The sequence below is a fragment of the Mobula birostris genome, chromosome 26 (assembly GCF_030028105.1).
Source record: "Mobula birostris isolate sMobBir1 chromosome 26, sMobBir1.hap1, whole genome shotgun sequence".
NCBI lineage: Eukaryota > Metazoa > Chordata > Chondrichthyes > Myliobatiformes > Myliobatidae > Mobula > Mobula birostris.
Genome location: NC_092395.1, coordinates 5,325,854 through 5,345,390, shown reverse-complemented (window position 1 = coordinate 5,345,390; position 19,537 = coordinate 5,325,854). Strand labels below are relative to the sequence as shown.

At 39.8% G+C, this 19,537-nt stretch overlaps 1 protein-coding gene across 1 annotated transcript in view; it reads right to left on the bottom strand.

Annotated features, from left to right (window-relative positions):
- LOC140187981 (protein unc-13 homolog A-like) overlaps positions 1-19,537 on the bottom strand; it is a 289,194-nt gene that overhangs the window by 38,098 nt on the left and 231,559 nt on the right. Inside the window, exons 28-34 of the mRNA XM_072243844.1 lie at positions 13,273-13,399; positions 9,379-9,475; positions 7,111-7,254; positions 5,052-5,129; positions 3,892-3,969; positions 3,358-3,446; positions 1,714-1,866 (exon numbers count right to left, since the gene is read on the bottom strand). Coding sequence (XP_072099945.1) covers positions 1,714-1,866; positions 3,358-3,446; positions 3,892-3,969; positions 5,052-5,129; positions 7,111-7,254; positions 9,379-9,475; positions 13,273-13,399 — 766 coding nt within the window. The remainder of the gene's footprint in view (positions 1-1,713; positions 1,867-3,357; positions 3,447-3,891; positions 3,970-5,051; positions 5,130-7,110; positions 7,255-9,378; positions 9,476-13,272; positions 13,400-19,537) is intronic.

Sequence of the window (19,537 nt, the reverse complement as noted above, 5' to 3'; positions counted from 1 at the left end):
ATACAAATCTTAAAGCTTAGTACAGCTGTTGGTTTCCTTCACTGCCATAAAAAAATTAAGAATTGCTTTTATGCATTGTCTTTCACAACTTTAGAAAAACTCTTTATAAGTCTTTTTTTCTTAAATGTAGTTGCAGTTATAATGTAGGAAAGCTGTCAGATCAGCTATAATCTTATTATGCAGTTGAAGAGGCTTGTGGAATTGAGTGGCCAACTCAAGTGTATTACAGCAATGTGAAATGACAGGACAATCTGACTTTGATTTAGGCTGAGGGATGAACATTGGATGGGTCCATGATCTATGCAAATAATAGTCACCCAAGGGACAGATGCAACTTTCATTTAACATCTCTTACAGTCAGCATTTTTAGCAGTTGCTCATTATGCATTATGCCACCAGCAATTGGGGTTTAATTCCTGCCGCTGTCTGTAAGCACTTTGTATGTTCTTCCTGTGACCATGTGGGTTTTCTTCCTGCATTCCAAAGACGTATGGATGAGTACGGGTTTGTAAGTAGTGGGCATGTATGTATGTTGGCGCCAGAAGCAGGCTGCCTGAGCACATATTTGAACTGTGTTGATCATTAACGCTAACAACATATTTCACTGTATATTTCAATGTGACAAACAAAGCTAATCTTTTCTTCTGAATTCTACAGAATTTCCAAAATGGAAGGTTACTGTACTAGGACCGAGCCACGGCCTACATCTATTAGAGCACATTCTCAAGACAGTATTTATTTTCAAATATAATTAAAAAACTTTCCTTTTGCATATTACGCATTAGTCTTCTGGTGAATATATTTCCAAAATTTCAGAAAGACAGAATCAAAATAGACTCCACCATTTAGTTCTTCAATTTTTAAGAATATGAAGGAAACCCCTTGGTTCCATTATATTTTAAGCGATCCTTTGGTTTCTGGAAAGCACCATCCTTTAGAACAGAGATGAGGAGGAATTTCTGTGGCCACAGAGTGGTGAATCTGAGGAACTCATTGCCACAGATGGCTGTGGAGACCAAATCATTGATAAGTTCTTGATTAGTAAGGGCATCAAAAGTTATGGGAAGAAGACAGGGGAGTGGGGTTTAGAGAGAAAATAAATGAGACATAAAGGAGCAGACTCAATAGGCCAAATAGCCTAATTCTGCTCCTTTCTCTTATGCCTTTCTGCCACCAGATCTTTTAAAGAAATAATTTTGACTTTCAACTATGTGAAAGACAATTTATTTATTTGTCAATACAGCACGGAGTATGCCCATCCAGTCCTGTGAGCCATGCTGCCCCTGTAACCCCTGACAAACCTGACTAACCCTAACTTAATTACAGGACAAGTTATAATGATCAATTATCCTACTCAGTACATCTTTGGACTGTGGGAGGAAACTTGGAGCTCCTGATAAAAACACACACACACACACACACACACACACACAAGAAAGGTACGTGCAAACTTGCTTATAGGCGATGCCAGAATTGAACTCCAAGTTCCAGAACACCCAAGCTGTAATAGCATTGTGCTAACCATGGTACTATCATGGCACCCAATGTTAATTTGGCTCTGTATTTTAATACCTCCCTAGGTTTTTGCATCTACTTACATCAAGAAATCAAAGGCTCCTTTTGCTTATTAGTTATCACTATGAAGCAGGAGAGAAGGGTTCAGGGTTCAGTTTTTATGACACATTAGGTAAAATGGAGATAATGTTGACTTACTTGCTATCTAGTAGGTCCATGAGTGGCTGGAGAACGTTGTCAGCATCCTGGGCTACGCTGTTGCAAGTGCTGGCGGGGACATTCCCAGTTCCTTTCACTTGGCTGAGAATATCTCCCATCTGCTTCACACATTCCTCAATATGAGGCTGAAAACTGAACATACAACAGAATATTAGGTATGACAATAAAAATAAAGTATTCTTTAGGAAAGAGAAAGGTCTAAACTATCATACCAAGCAACTTCTTGTAATAATATTGCTTTTGTAATTGTTGAAATGAAAGTATGAAAAAATGATAATTCATAAATGATCAGAATGATTTACTGAACAGACAGGGCTATTCGTCCCCAGCTGCACTTACCTGAACCAGATGCAAAGACCCAACTGAGTGAACTTACCAAACCTGAAAGGTGACCTATTCTGTGTATTATGACCTGAATAGAGAGTAGGCCAAACACCTTGTTGCTAGAATCTCTGAAATTTACCAAAAGGTAAAGTTAGGAGTACAGCTTCCTTTTTTGGTCAAAGCCAAGAAAGTTTTAAAATCTGATACCCAGAGGGACATTGAAATGGTTAGAAATGCTGAGAGGATCATCGGGGTCTCTCTTCCACCTTTTAGATATTTATCAGGAGTACACAGGGCACTCAGCATTGCTAATGATCCCTCTCATCCATCCAACAAGCTCTTTGACCCCCTACCATCAGGCAGGAGGTACCATAGATTAGGCAAGAATTGTCTGGATGGGTAACAGCTTCTTCCCCTCAGATGTAAGACTACTGGGCTGCTACCACCTTGGGCTCATCACATATGAAGCGCCAGATGCATTATACTGTTTACTTTTTAACTTGAATCGTAAATGCCTTTTATTAGCTAATTTATTTGTGGTAACGTTACTTTATATGTTATGTGTGAGAGTTGTGGAGAAGTACTGTGTTGAGCACCCTAGTCCCAGAGAACACTGTTTCTTTGCGTGGTATACATGTATACAGTTGAATGACAATAAACTGAACATGAATGTGAAGTGATTTGAAAAAAAATCCTATTTTAAAAATTAAAGAACAAAGAGCACATTAGGATCAAGGAATAATTAAATGAGTGTGAAACAAGTAAGTCATAAATAAATGGATTGCAATTTTCCTTCCATTGCCATTTTCAGAATGATTTGCACACCAGCAAGTGTCAATCAGTATCTACCTTAGTTGGTGGAAGTCTACTCAAATCTGAAACTTACATAAAGAGAAGTGTCTGATCAACAGTGGCTCTTTTCAGACTACTGGCTGGCATTAATCAGTTCATTACCTACTACCTACCATGAAAAAGATGTGGAATTTCTCCTGTGAGTGTCTGCAAGAAAATGAATCTCAGGATAGTATGTGGTGACATGTATGTATTTTGATAATAAATATACTTTGAGCTTTGAAGACAATACATATGCATTTTACACCGTCAACCAATATTGCAGTTATTCCAGCATTTTAAGTTGGGCTTTGTTATGTCATAACAGAAGGCTATAAGATGAACCAAGAGCACATTAGTAGACTGATATGACTTTCAAATTACTGCTTGTCTAAAACAATACTTATACACCTGACAATAATTATTTGCAAATGTGCCTTGTATATTAGAAGACATTGAAGTCCTTACCTTAATGCAAATACTCTGCTGAGATCATCCAGCACATTATTGAGTTTTATCTGCAGCTCTTTTAGAATGTCACTTGCTTCTGCATTCAGCTGCAAATACAGACAGGTTTTACTGTATATACCACAGTCATATTTTCTCTACTCATTTCCATACATTCTAAAGGTACATAACAACTGAATGAAAATTTAAACACTAACTGCTTAATACAATTAAAGAAAGGGATTGAAATTCTTCATAATTGGCTGAAATAGTATCAAGAGATTGATACCAGAATGATTTGTGTTTCACTATATTATGCTGTATAGAAAACAAATTCTTTCAAGTACAAATATCATGTTCAAAAATCCTAAGAGTACATTTACACAGTTTAATTTTTCAAATAAAAAATAATTAATGACATTCCTTCAGTTACTAATATTTAGGACCCTGATTCTATAACAAGCTCAAGAAAATTTAAGGTTTGAAATAATAAAATTAAATTATTAATTACTTAGGTTCTGAAGTAAAAACAAATGAAAAACATCAGAATCTCACATCTTTTCCTCCCATGGCTTCAAACATCTTCTCCAATTGCACTCGTAGCTGCTGAATGTTGTTCATCAGGATACATGGCTGCACAATTTGAATATGTATATCAGTAGTTATCTCTACGATTATCGGCTCAAACCTTCACATAAAATGCTACATACTGGCAAATAAGTATAATGAAATTTCACAACAAACATCAATAATGTCCAAAAGTATACCACAACTCTAGAACGTGCAAAATTATAAAATGAATGTGTATTTCTCAATGACTGAGAATTAAAATATGAAATTGCAAAATACTAGCAAGGTGCCGAAGACATAACTGAAGTGGTTACGTACACATTACTGGAGACCCTGTCATTATTTCAGGAGCAATTGAGGTGTTTGAAGGTAAGAAAGCCAAATAGCGGGACCTGATACAGTAGCGCTAGAGACAGGGGTGGAGGCATGATGTGAGGCTACAGAGGTGGATTGCAGAGGCCTTGCTGGCTGCTCGCTGTGCAGAACCTACTCTCTCCTTGGCATTATGGGAGCTACAAAGAAAAGAGCCACCATGATTGTCACAGAGGCTGCTGAGCAAGCCTCCAGATAGATTAATGGGTGTGACTGATGGACAAATGCTGCTGGGACATAAGCCAGGGCCTGATCAACCCTGGCTGGGTTACATGGGTGAGTATGTCTGATGTTGAAAGACCCACAACACCCGATGACCCCAGGTTACATCATGGCATTCTAGGATATATCTCAGCATCGTACTAAGATACCATACATAAGCTACACAAATATAGTTACCCAGAAGTGCTGAACCATGCCCAGTAATGTTCTTGTACATGAACTGACATGGCTTGATGGCTGTCTAACATGGAAGTACTGACAAGCATTCATATGGGTACTTGCATCTCCAGAATGATGCAAGATAATCCTGAAACAGTTTTGTAATTTTTCATTCCATGGTAATTACACTTTGAGTCTCACAACACAGAAATAAACAGCAGAACATGATCCGATCTCTAGGCCGTGGATGTCACAAAGTTCTTACATTGAAAGCATCAAGTAATAATTTCTTCACATATATGGTAAGAGAACTGCCATGTTTTACCAATTTGCTGACTCCAACACTATAGTGCTTTAGGCTACTATATTAGAATATTAGAGTAATAGATTACCACTTTCTCCTTTGAACAGTATGAAGCATAATCCTTAGCTATTATCTCAGCATACTGCAGTAATACATTGCTGATCGTCTGAAAAAGAAAATACTTTTTAAAAACACTAGAAATTGTCCTTTTTGTAAAAATAGTAGAGTACAGAAAGGATGATACATCAATGTTGATATTGGAGTACTGAATCTGTTTATCATGTTCTTTAATAAATACGCTGACAACCTAAAAATATTTGATACATGGATATTTAAAAGCAATTGTTACACAAAATGTGTTCACATCAGCAAATCTGAATGAAAATCCTTTTCCGTTATAGAGCATAAGGATTAATCTTTACTATAGTACAATTTCTGAGAACTGTCATTCTTTAAGGGTCACATTTGTTGAATTAGATTGTATAATTGCAATTTTTTTGCAGTTTAACAATTTATGCCTGCTTGTATTTTATATATTGTTTAGTGTGTTTCCTAGTGGTAACAGTTTTGTCTCTTTCTCGAAGCTTCTCAGGTATCACATTATCTGAATAGGGGCTATCGATTGGTTAACTCTTATCTACAAATTTGAATAGAATATCTCATTTCTACGGTATAAGAAAAGCAAAGCATGTTGGCCTGCCATCTTTCTCTAGTCTTTCCTTCTTTTCCATCCCCCACTAGATTCTTGCTGCTCATTTCCAATTCCTTTGCTCTACTATCACCTAATAAAATGATCACTTAATAAAAAGTTCTTGATGGGAACTTTTCCCACAAACCTTTTGTCATAGCTATAGACCTTGAAGTCCAAGGAAATGCTCAAGATGCCCTTCATATGTGAAACATTTGAATGGTAGGTTTCGTAAGGGGAACACATTATTTGACATACTGCTTATGGTAAATGCTTTGACAGAAATTATCTATCACTTCCAAGACATCAATAAGGAATGGGTATGCATGAAACTTCAAAGAATTTTAACCCTTCATTAAATAGTGATCTACTGCATTGTCAGGAATATTTATTACTTAGGAACTATTGTAACTCCAGAAACCAAAGAGTCAAGGTATCTGGCAAAAGAAACAAGATTTCTCTTCCCCACCCTGACACAAAGCAGTTTGCTCGATGGCACTATATAAAGTCAGGAACTTGCCAGAACCAAGGTACCAAATTTAAACCAAGATCCACGGAGTGAACCTTCTGGGAGACAAACAGTTGAATGGTTTCCATCTCAACTGGGCAGGAAACAAAGATAAAAATAATTAAATTCTGGCTAATAAATGTAGAGAAATAATATATAGAGGTACTAGAATACGGAATGTAGACCTGTACAGCGCAGGAACAGGCCCTTCAGCCCAAGATATTTGTACCTTGCATGATGCCATATTAAACTAATTTCTTCTGCCTGTACATAACCTACAACCTTCCATTCCTTGCATATTCACATGTCTTTCTAAAAGCCTCTTTAATGCCACCACTAGCACCCATAACAACACTTTCCAGGCACATGCCCGGTTCTGTGTGAAAAGTCTTACCCTGCACATCCACTCCAAGTTTAAAGCTATTTCCTCTTACATTTAATATTTCTAACCTGAAATAAAGTTTCTGTCTGTCTATCCTCTCATAATTTTATAAATTTCTCAGGTCTCCCCTCAGCCGCTCCATAGAAAACAACCCTAGTCTGACAAACCTTTCCTATAGTAAATGCTCTTTAATCAAAGCAGTATCCTTGTAAGCCTTTGTTGAACCTTTTCTTAAACAAAAGAGAAAATCTACAGATGCTGGACATCCGAGCAACACACACAATATGCTGGAGGAACTCAGCAAGCCAGGCAGCATTTAGTTTGTGTTTCTTGAACCTTCTCTTGTTGATGCCTCTGCACCTTTCCTGTGATGGGGTGACCAGAACTGAATGCAATGCTCTAGTGTGGTCTAACCAAAGTTGTATAAAAATATAACGCGATACTATAGCAAGAACAATGTACGTCATTGCATTCGATATGTCAAAGCTTCTTGAATGATAGTGAAGCTGAATTTTGACAATAGTTCAATGCTTTTTCACCAAATTTATTCACAAAGACTCATTCTTTACCTTGGCAAATCTTCTCATATAATGTCCCACTATTTGAGGATCAGGGCATTCGAGCTTCTTAATGATTTCAAAACTCTGGTTCAGTTGTGAGAAGACATCGACCACAGAACAAGAGAAGAGGGCATGTTCTGATGTTTGCTGGAACTGTGGTTAAAACAAAGAACATTTAGACTTTTCATCTAATCATTTAGATACCAAATCTATTTACGCAAATTGTTCTCAGATATAAAATCAGTCAAATAACTAGGAACATAACATAACAGAATGATTGTTTCTCAGAATGAAGTGTGCACTGGAACTCCCTAGCAGTTGGTACTAGTATCTTTGCTTTTCAAATAGCTTGGATCTGAGTCTATGCAGCTTAATTACTGAATGCAGATAATTCAAAATTCGTACATGTAGTGAAAAGTGAACATAATAGAGAAATACGAGGGGTGATCGATAAGTTCGTGACTTAAGGTAGATGGAGATGAGTTATTAACTTCAAACTTTCTGCATAATCACTCAAAGAGCTGACCTGCATGTGCATGTAACAAGAGCTGTATAACTCCTTCTACCTTAGGCCACGAACTTATCAATCGCCCATCTGTGGACACTTTCTGGAGGTCCAAGATCCGTATGCTCCACGACCGCTGAACTAAGTGTGTAAATGTAGGAGGGGACTATGTTGAAAAATAAATGTGCTAGGTTTTCTAAAATCGACTCCTTCTACCTTAGGTCACAAAATTATCAATCACCCCTCGTATAAAAGATGGTAGAAATAGGAAGAGAGAGGGCAGGAAAACAGATATTAAATGAAGCGATGAGATATGCAGAGTGCTACATTTTGCTGAGGATAATGAATAGAGGCAATATAAGTGGATGGGCACAATTCTAAATGATGTTCGAATGCACAATCATTGAAAAAAAAAAAGACCAATACAGTGCTAAGCAAAAATATGTGGACTTGGGATTTATGAAAATATAGCATAGATAACAGGGGGAAAAGAGCTCCGATGAACTTATGTAATGTTTGGCCATAATTTTGGATCACACTTTAGGGAAGATGTAAAGGCTTTGGAAAAGATGGAGGTGAGATCTACTAAATACATTCCAGCAATGAGGGACTTTAAAATGTATTTTAATAGCCAGAAATTTGAGTATACAATACTTTATCTGCAATTGTAGCTTTCAAATGGTAACTGGATTGCATTTGAAAAGATGAAATTTTCAGCATTATGAGAAAAGAACAGGGAAGTGGAATGAGGTGGATTGCTTTTTTACAGTTAGTAGTTCACACTGGACCAGATGGAGTTCTTCTGTGCTTTGGCCATTTATGATTCTGTGAATTAGTATTCTGAGCATCATCAAATAATTAAAACACAAGGGGCTATTTGGCCATCATACCCATGCTGAGTTTCTACCAGATCAATTTACTAGGCTTGCTTATCTATCCTTTCTCAGTACCTTTGAGGTATTTCCCCACTACAATTGAACTTGCCTGTGTTATATCAGCAAGCAGCTTATTCCAGATTCCAATGAGTACTGATAATTTTACTGAAAATTTTCTTTCATCTGGTCACATTTTGTGACTGCTACTGGTAGACTACGTAGTTTTATCACAATACTTGCAGAGCTGAGTAAACTTGCATCAGACAGGTAGAATGATCTTGACTGAAGAGCTCATCTTTTCTAATACTGGTGATTGGCTTCCACGTAGGGAAACATAATTAATTTAGAAAAATCTGAATTAGTAACCTCAGGTGGCAGTGAAATTTACATCGGAGCAAGGCATGACAATGATATTCCTCCTCTCTGTACACTTCTTGTGGTCAAAATGGTGTGGGTTCTCCATGAGGATGATATGAAGAGAACACTGTGCTATAAAGGTGACGTTTGGCCTCTTTTCAGATTACGTATCGCAGAGCAATCACAGCAATTTTTAGGCCAAGATGTGAATATATTTTTGTGAATACTTGATTGCATATTTAATCTGGAATACTTTTGTATGAAAAGCAGAAACAATATGTATAGTTTTCAAAAGGACATGCATAAATATGTGATGAGGGAGCAATTTTAGTACAATGGTGAAAGAGCAGGGGAGTGGAAATCACTGGATGGCTCTTTCAAAAGTCAGTGCAGGCATTGATAGGAAAGCAGTTTCCTGACTGGTGAATTTCCACATCTGCTGCCAAATCACTGTCCTCCCCAAAGTAGGAGAAATATGAACAATTTATGACTGCAGTGGCAGCAGTTCGTTAATGCAATAGTAAATACAAATTGCCTTACGCCATCCTTCTTGTCTCGTTCTAGAGCTCCGTGTAGGAAGTCTCTCGACACCTCTTCATTCTCATCCAACCACTGTATAACAAATGGTTCAAACCAGCTGTGGGGGAAAAGTATCATATTTTAATCTTGTATTTTAGAAATAGATATATTATACTCACAATGTCATTCATAGGTGTTAGTCCTTAAGAACAATTAGGCAACTATTTTCTGCAAATAAATTAACAATAAGCTAGTAAAATTAATATATGTTCTTCATTATTATCAAACTATTCAGCTTATTTCAGTTATTAATAGAGTAAATTATTGCAGTTTCATAAACAGAAGATTCTGCTGATGCTGGAAATCCAAAGTAACACACACAAAATGCTGGAGGAACTCAGTAGGTCAGGCAGCATTTATGGAGAGAAATAAAGAGCCGATGTTTTAGGCCGAGACTTTTCATCAGGACTCAGGATTTTAAATTTTTCAGAGTTACTATTTCAGGGGATCTGTCCTGTACTCAGCACATAAGTGTAATAGTGAAGAAAGTACGGCAGGACCTCTTCTTCCTCAGGAGTTTATGGAGATTCCGAATGACAACTAAAACTTTCACAGGAGTGTAGTGGAGAGTGAATTGACTGGTTGCATCGCGACCTGGTATAGAAGCACCAATGCCTTTAAATGAAAAATCCTATAAAAAGTAGTGGATTCTGTCCAGTACATTATGTGTAAAGCCCTCCCAACCATTGAGCATATCTACATGAAATGTTGTCATAGGAAAGCAGCATCCATCATCAGAGTTCCCCACTACCCAGTCATAGCTCTTCTCCTGCCATGAGGTGGAAGGTACAAGAGCCTCAGGACTCGTAACACCAGGTTCAAGTGGAGTTACTGCCCCTCAACCACTGGGCTCATGAATAGAAGGAGATAACTACACTCACCTGCCCCTTCATTGCAATATTCCCACAATTAAAGATCTCACTTTAAGGACCCTTGATCTCATTATCTTATGATTTATTATTATTTATTTATATTTGCGTTTGTTGTCTTCTACACTCTCTGGTTGATCTTTCATTGATCCTGCAATAGTTACTATTCTATAAATTTGCTGAGTATGCTCATAAGATGAAACTCAGGGTTATATATGGTGACATATATATACTTTGATAATAAAATTTGCTTTGAACTTTGAGGGGTCCTGATGAAGAGGCTCAGTCTGAAACCTCGGCTCTTTATTCTCCATAGATGCTGCCTGACCTGCTGAGTTCCTCCAGCATTTTTTGAGTGTTGCTCTATTACTGTAGTTTCAGTGTTTTATTGGTTGTACCTCATTTCTTAGACAAGTGGCCTTAATTCTCCAGTAAAATGAACCACTTCACTATATTGAAATAATTTGTCTTCTACCCAGCAGCTTTCCTATGCTTTAAGCACCCCTCAACAATGTTTGCTCTCCTACGTCTTGAAGCAATAAGGCTCTCCTGGTTCCAATTTCTATTATCTTATGAGCCTAAGCAGTAATAAAACAGCTGTTCAAAGGATTATGGAGTATTTTTGTTGTTAATAACCTACCCCGGGGGGAGAGAGTGCTCTAAAATCTGCTGATGCACGCAAAGTGCGTGTGACTTAATGATTACTCCTGCTCTATATTTTCACTTGTGACGGTCGAGATAATTATCTTTCACCAGTTAAAGTTGTTTCCAAGAGGACCACAACATTGTTCTGGTTTGGAGGCTTACGTGCCTCAATGACCCAACAGAGCCCCGTTGACTGGAGTGAGGGCTTTATGCTTTGGCTCTTGGTAGGGTCAATCATGCCAAACAGGTTGAGGGCAGACCAAGAGTGGTCCATTAATCCTCCAGGTTCGGGAGTTCAGCTCAGGGCTAACAACCCTGACTGGTACAACAGAATTGTTACGAAAATAGCAATGAATATTCCTTTTTCATCTGAGTGCAACGGTGTTCCTGAGTTTCCAGCCAGGACTTGCACGAAGCTACTGACATGAGGAAAGAAGCCCTAAACACTGCCAGAAATGGAGGACCTTCATTGCTGCCCTAATGCCCGCAGCATAACAGGCAATAAGTAAATAAGTTTAAGTTAACCAATTGTTTGCAAGTGAGATGATAAAAACTCAATCTTAGAATGACAGGGTAAATACAAGAAGGTTTTAATTTTCAACAATCCTTAACCAGAATAGAATTTTTCAAGGAAGTTACCAGGAAAGTGAATGAAGGCAAGGCAACGGATTTTGTCTATATCAGTGGTCCCCAAACACTGGGTTGTGGACCAGTACCGGGCTGCGAGGAAACGATATGATTTGGTGATGTGAGTCAGCTGCACCTTTCCTCATTCCGTCACACCCACTGTTGAACACATGCAAGGTCATTACGCACACATCGTCCATGTCAGCGCGGGAAGAAGATAAACTCCTCGAGCTTGCAAATGATGGCGGGCTGAAAAGTATGTTTGACATAACATCTCTGCCGGCATTCTGGGTCAAAGTCAAGGCTAAATATCCTGAGATAGCCACGAAAGCACTGAAAACGTTGCTTCCATTTCCAACATATCTCTGCGAAGCGGGGTTTTCTGCAATGAATGCAATGAAAACTAGATTGCGGAATAGACTGGACATAAGGAACCTCCTTCGAGTATCGCTGTCTCCCATCACCCCGCGATGGGACCATCTTGTCGCAGGGAAACAAGCCCAGGGCTCCCACTGATTCAGCGATATTGGTGCAGTGCAATGATTTTATATGTTCATACAGGGAAAATATGTGCTGTGTGTTTAATATCCAAACGTTACTTAAAATATTATGATGCTATTGACTTATAAGTGACTTATAATTGACTTATCACTATATTCATGAGAGGAAAATATGCACTGTGCTTTTAATATTAAATTCGTTAGATAAACCCTTTTAGAAACGAAATTGAGTGTATTAGCCACTTATAAGTGACTTATAGTTGACTTATCACCTATATTCTGGTCGTGATTAACATCCCCCTGCCAGGGGTTGCCAACTGTCAGTATTAAGGCTGATTCGCCGGGACATTCCATACATTGGGCTAAATTGGTTTGTCCCATACGAGACCGCCCTTGTCCCATATTTCCTCTGCTAAGGTAGAGCATTCCTATGAAACCTTTCGTGCCGAAATGGAGTAAAGTGAAGAAACAATTAACATTAATTTATATGGGAGAAATTTTCGAGTGGTCCCAGACCCAAAAAATAACCTACCAAATCATACCAAACAACACACAAAACCTAAAATAACACTAACATATAGTAAAAGCAGGAATGATATGATAAATACACAGCCTATAGAAGGTAGAAATAATGTATGTACAGTGTAGTTTCACTGAACAGAATCGCCAAAAACGATTTGTAGAAAAAAAAATCGGCACATACACGTCATGCATGCGCACACAGGTGCCTGCGCGCAAGGCTTCATGGTCATGGTAGTCTTTCTCGGGGTAAACACAACGTATTTGACTGCTACTCTTGTCTGTTGGCAACCTTACCGCCCACCCCGTCGGCCGGTCTATAATAATATTGTCAATAATAAACCAGTCCGCGGTGCAAAAAAGGTTGGGGACCCCTGTCTATATGGACTTTGGTAAGGTACTTAACAAGGTCCCGCACCCAAATCAGAGGAAACTGCGGCCTTCCACTTAAACTCTTCTCATTTGAAGATAAAGGTCCTATGTATTAAATACCTTAAGTAATGAAACTTTAGTGTAGTCTAAGGGAACGCTTCTTTAAAATAGCAGCTCAGCCTAAATATGAACCACACTGCCAGATCCATTTTCAAATTGATCAAAGCAGGGTTCCTAAACTGGGGTCCATGGACCACTTGGTTAATGGTAGGGGTCCATGGCATAAAAAAGGTTGGAAACCCCTGGATTAGAGGAATACTTACGCCGGGTACTCTGGGACTGAATTCTTGAAAGCTGGCAGATCTTTTACATATTCATTATACAACCACTTGACCTTGAAGTGTAAATTCATGTAATCTGCACTTTTGCAAAGTCTATGTTTTTCATGTTCTGGAAGACAAAAAAAAACAAATTTTCAATAGAATTGTCATGTTCGTGTAATGCTTTTATCATGAGAAAATGAAAATATTGTGCACAATTTGAATTGTTCTCCAACACTAGCAATTGCATTATATATATATAAATAATATTTATATTTATTATAGTGATCCATTCCCAAAATCCAGATCATTTATGATCCATTGCAATGGTTTTAGTTTTCATTCACAATTCAGTAAACATGAGGACAAACTAATAATATTTTCTTAATATTGAACATACTGAACATGTCTGCGGAGATGGTTGGGAGCTCCCCCAAGCTTCTTTTCAGTGGGACCCTATATTAGATCTGGGCAACTGCAGCTTCCCCATCTTCTGTTGTGGCAAATTCAAGGTGGCAAAATGCAGAGCCTTATTAAGCTTGAGAGATTTCAATGACGTCTTGGTGAAGCAAGCAGGCGTTACAACTAGATGTGGGCGCAAGTGGGCAGCCAACACAGCTGTGGAGCAGGCAGTGTGTTCTCTGAAGCTACGAGATATCATCGGCAACCCCTGCGTCGGGCGGCAAGGCCTTGGCTCAGTTCACTTCCAGCAGTGGGGAAACTCATGCATAAGGAACAGGCAAGACATGGTACAGGCAGAAGTACGAATCCGTGAGGAAGAGAAGTGGATGTCAAAGGCAGTGGAACAAGGGTGTCAGGTGTCTGGACAAAATGGGATCTGCCCAAGCATAAGACTGCATGGGCAGAGTTATGGAGACCGAAGCCCTTCTGTATTTCCTTCCTCTTGCGATCCGTGCATGACACCCTTCCTTCGCCATTACATCTGTACACATTGGGGGATGAGAGAGGACCGGAACTGTATGCTCTGTGGTCAAAAGGGGATGCTGGCTCATACACTGTCCAGGTGTAAAACAGCTCAAACTGAAGGATGGTATAGGTGGCGCCATGGATAAGATGCTTCTGGCTCTTGCTGACACACTAGAGCGAGAGAGATTCAAGAAGAGGACGGCTGGCACAGATTTCAGGAAGGCCATCACCTTCATCAAAGAGGGAGCCAGGCCTTTCGTAACCAAACAACCAAAGCCCAATCTGCTGCTAACGGCCAGGTCCTGGGAGATGAGGGTTGATGTGGGAAGGAGACTGCAGTTCCTGGATGTGGTGCACACAACCCTACGCCCGGACATTGTACTGTGGTCAACTGAAGACAGGAAAGTAATTCTGGTTGAGCTGACTGTGCTGTGGGAGGAGGGATGGGAAGAGGCCCATGAGAGAAAGGCCTTGAAGTACCAGCCCTTAGTGCAGGAGTGCAAAGACAAGGGATGGCAGGCATGGTTGTTCCCTGTGGAGATCCGCTGCAGTGGTTTCCCAGCCAAATCAGCATGGCGGTTATTGTCAGCTCTGGGCCTGGACGAAAACAGCAAAAGACAAGCAGCTCGTAGGATGGGGGAAGAGGCAGAATGAGCCTCTTGTTGGATTTGGAGTAGGCGAGAGGAAGAAAGCTGGAAGCCAGGAGCAGACGGGCGGTGATTTGGCCACCACTACCAGCCCACCAATTGGAGAGTGTCGTGGTTAAGGGTCGAAACACTCTGTGAAGGTTGGGAACTACCTGACGACATCTGCTCCTGGCTGAAGGCTACAGTTACCTTATAACTGTAGTGCGCATGCACCGGTCGTGCATGCAGCCTGTTACAACCGTTCCGATCGGATTCTTACTTTTTTCTTCTTACTTTTTAACTTACGTTATTTTTTGTATTTTTTTTCCACAGTAACACGTCGAAGCTGCACCCTCTCTAACATGCCGGTAGAGAGAGTTTTATTTGGGTTTTTAGCGCTGGAAATAGTTACATCCCGACACGCAGGATAGAAGCATGGTCGCATTATTCATTCCAGGGACCAGCTGCTTGCGCTCATGCCGGCCGGTTTAGCGAGCAGAGCGGCGGACACCCCTGCTGAAATCTGGAGGAAAACACACAGAGGATGCAGAGGGTGATCACAAAGTCGAGGAAAGAAGACCGGGTCGAGACAACAGAGACTTATGGAGAAGAGGAGTTCAGTGGGTAATAAAATGGATGAGTTCACGGCGCTAGCCAGGTGTCAGAGAACATTTTGGGAGTGCAGTGTTATGTGTTTCACCGGAACGGGGCTGTACGAGGACATACCCGATCAAAACTTCTCCATGGACGGCTTCCAGACCGTTCCAGCTGACTGGAAGTGCACTGAGAGCGGTAAGCGTAAAGGAGTTGGGTGCTTACTGTTCTGGTTAAAACAGATGGTGCAATCCGGGTCATATTACGATCGAGGAATGTGTTTTGTAGACCGGATATTGAACTTTTTACTGTTGGACTTCGCCCACATTCTACCGAGATTCAACACTGGGCGGCACGGGAGGTCGTTCCTGTCTGTGGCCATCGAACTTGCAGCTCCTCCCATGGAGGGTCAGACACCCTGAGCCAATAGACTGGTCCTGGACTTTTTTTCCATCGGGCATAGTTTGCATTTTGTTGTTTGATTGCTTGTGGTTTTTGTATTTCTATATTTATGCTCTATTCTTGATTGGTGCAGCTGTAACGAAACCCAATTTCCCTCAGGATCAATAAAGTATATCTATCTATCTATCTATCTATCTAAGGTATCTGGAGAAAGCACCCTAACAGGTGTAAGTAACAAGTCCTGAAAATAACCAGGATAAGAGAGCAACAAAAAAAAACTAGTTTGGGTCCTTAGTATTGCTGCAGTTATGGATATATTGACTGGGTACTCTTTCTTATCATACTGTTTTTGACACTGGAATCACTTGGAGTGTTCTATGGGCTGTTAATTGAAGTAAATGCCTATTTTTAGTGTTATATAGACAGTACTTCAACTACTCTACTAGCTTCAAAGTCATTTAAATTATAGGCTATGACAAACAGGATGAATATAAGCCATTCTCATCATCTATGACTCAAGAAGAAAAGAAATCCATTCTCAATCAGCCAGAAACCTATCCAATAAATTTGGTCATATTTATCGAAAGCTTGCAAATTGATGCTGAGCTGCTATTGCAGAGAAAATGATCCCTTACCACACTGCTAACTAATGTTTATCCGAACATGATAAGGACTTAAAATGAATTCTAGCAACACACATCAAAGTTGCTGGTGAACGCAGCAGGCCAAGCAGCATCTGTAGGAAGAGGTACAGTCGACGTTTCAGGCCGAGACCCTTCGTCAGGACTAACTGAAGGAAGAGTGAGTAAGGGATTTGAAAGTTGGAGGGGGAGGGGGAGATCCAAAATGATAGGAGAAGACAGGAGGGGGAGGGATGGAGCCAAGAGCTGGACAGGTGATAGGCAAAAGGGGATATGAGAGGATCATGGGACAGGAGGTCCGGGAAGAAAGACAAGGGGGGGGGACCCCACAGGATGGGCAAGAGGTATATTCAGAGGGACAGAGGGAGAAAAAGGAGAGTGAGAGAAAGAATGTGTGCATAAAAATAAGTAACAGATGGGGTACGAGGGGGAGGTGGGGCCTTAGCGGAAGTTAGAGAAGTTGATGTTCATGCCATCAGGTTGGAGGCTACCCAGACGGAATATAAGGTGTTGTTCCTCCAACCTGAGTGTGGCTTCATCTTTACAGTAGAGGAGGCCGTGGATACATCTTTAAAATGAATTCTACTTTGTTTCATGCCATAATAAACTATTCCTCTGAAATCAAAGGCAAAAAGCACTCAAGATATCCTCAGTCATACTCAATATACAACTGAAATGAATCAAGTGCAGATTTTTAGATGTAGATAGCACTTAAACAGAGAATCTTCAAAACTAAAAGACTCTAAACAGACAAGTTCTTTCACGATGGCAAGCTCAAATTTAAGTTCAAGCTTATTGTCGTCTGTACATATTTACAACCAAATGAAACAACGTTCCTCCAGACCACAGTGCACTCTCAAAACATATACAGACATCCCACCTCTCCCGGAAGTTCTGGGAGTCTCCCGCATATTAATAGTGGCTCCCTGATGCTCGCAAATTATATACAATGTCCTGGAAATCAATTTTTTTTGAGAGCGAGCGAGTGAGAGAGCGCGAGAGCGCACACGCCATGGCAGAGTGTTCCAAAAAAAGAAAATATAAAACGTACGTCATCCCAGACTACACTAAAGTGTACCCCTGCCTAATAGGGGTCAAAAATAACGACAGTGCTGCTCGCTGCACTGTTTGCAACAGTGACTTTTCTATTGCCCATGGTGGGTTAAGACTGTAAAAGACATGTTGAGGTATTTAACAGGTGTCATTCGTTCATTAGCATAGCTAACGTTATTTAAACTAGCTGGCTAGCTGCTAAGGAGCTACTCTATTGCAGACATCCCACCTCTCCCGGAAGTTCCGGGAGTCTTTCGCAAATTGATGGTGCTACCTCCCTGAAATGAATTTTTGCAGGGTGGGATGTCTGCATATATATCATATATAACACACTCGGTATATAAAACAAAATACTACAATAAACAATAAAATATACTTCAAAGTGCATGCAGTGCATGGTACACATAAAAGGTACTGTGATCCTAGTGATCCAAAATCAACCATATGGGAGTTCTAGAAGGTCAAAAGATGTCCTAGTGACCCTGAGCAGCCAGATGGGAGTTCTAGAAGGCCAACAGATTAGTAGACAGTAATGTAGTTTTTATACTTAGCACTCATCTGCCAATACTGAATACCCTCCAGTTTTCAGAAGATGCCGGTATTACATTACAGGTGGAGAAACAAACACTAGAATATTTTTAATTAGAGACTTTATGCTTTGAATAAATGCGATAAGTAAAAGACATTTCTTGTACTGACCAGCAGAAAAAAAAAGATTAGGTTCTCAGTTGAGTAGATGTTGCTCACACACAGCAGATATGTATGGTGCAACACACACAAAATATTGGAGGAATTCAGCAGATCAGGCATCTATGGAGAGGAATTGTCACGTGACCAGCAACAATGAATATAGAATTGAGTTAGGTTTTATAAAAATAAAGAAACATTTATTAAACTTTGCTCAAAAATAGCGAAATGTATTTAAACGACTAACTTAACTGGAAGTTAACTGCTATACAGCAACTCTGGAACAGTTCTTAAAAGGGTAAATGCGAAAACAGTTTTTAAAGTGGTAAATTCGAACACAGTTCTTAGAATGGTAAATTCGAAAGTCCAAGAGATTTATACAATCAATCAGGAGAGACTTTTCTGAAGTAAAGAATTCCTCGAAGACGTCACGTTACCGCTGATCCCAGCCGGAACCTGCCTTGTCCGCAGGATTCACAATGACGGAAATAAAACGGTTTAAAGGAACTGACCTTTTCCTCTGTAAAATAGACACTGCACTATCCTTCCTACTTTAGCAGGGGATATCTCAGTTGCAGGTCACTTTTTCTTGAACGAAGATTCAATAAAGGTCGATCCTCTCCAAAACCACCAAACAATATCAGCTTTACTTGACTCGGAGAATTCCTATATTTTGGTAAGGTCTTCATTCTCCAATACTACTTGCAATAGAAAGTAGAACTCCACTTTAAAACAAAACTGAGCCATAAGCCGAATACGCAGCAAAGCAGAGTATCTAACACAAAACTAAACTGAAAACTAACTGTGTCACCAGGGGTCTCCCTTTTATATACCTGTTGAGAACAGGTCATCATGTGACCTCACTGGTGGGAAAATTACATCATGTGACCTCTGCAAGACCATTACATCATCCTCATAAGACAGTCACAAGATATCCATGAAGTATGTAACAGAATAAAAAGACAATGTTTCTGGCGAAACTCATCAGTACTGGAAAGAAAGAGGGAGGAACTTCCTTCCCAGTCCTGATGAAGAGACTCGGCCAGACATGTCAACTGTTTATTCATTTCCACAGAAGCTGCCTAACCAACTGAGTTCCCCCAGCATTTTGTGTGTGCTATGTCCTGGATTTCCAGCATCTGCAGATCTGTTGTGTTTAAGATATGTATGGACCTTTGACAAGTTGAACTCTGTCTGGCTAATGGAGCTGACATTAGACTGACTGCCCAATCCATGGAGTCAAGAACATAGTAATTTTAAATGTAGAGAAAGATGATTGTTACATTAAATATCTGTATCCTGATTCCCATTCCCAGATTGCATCAAAACGAAGCATTA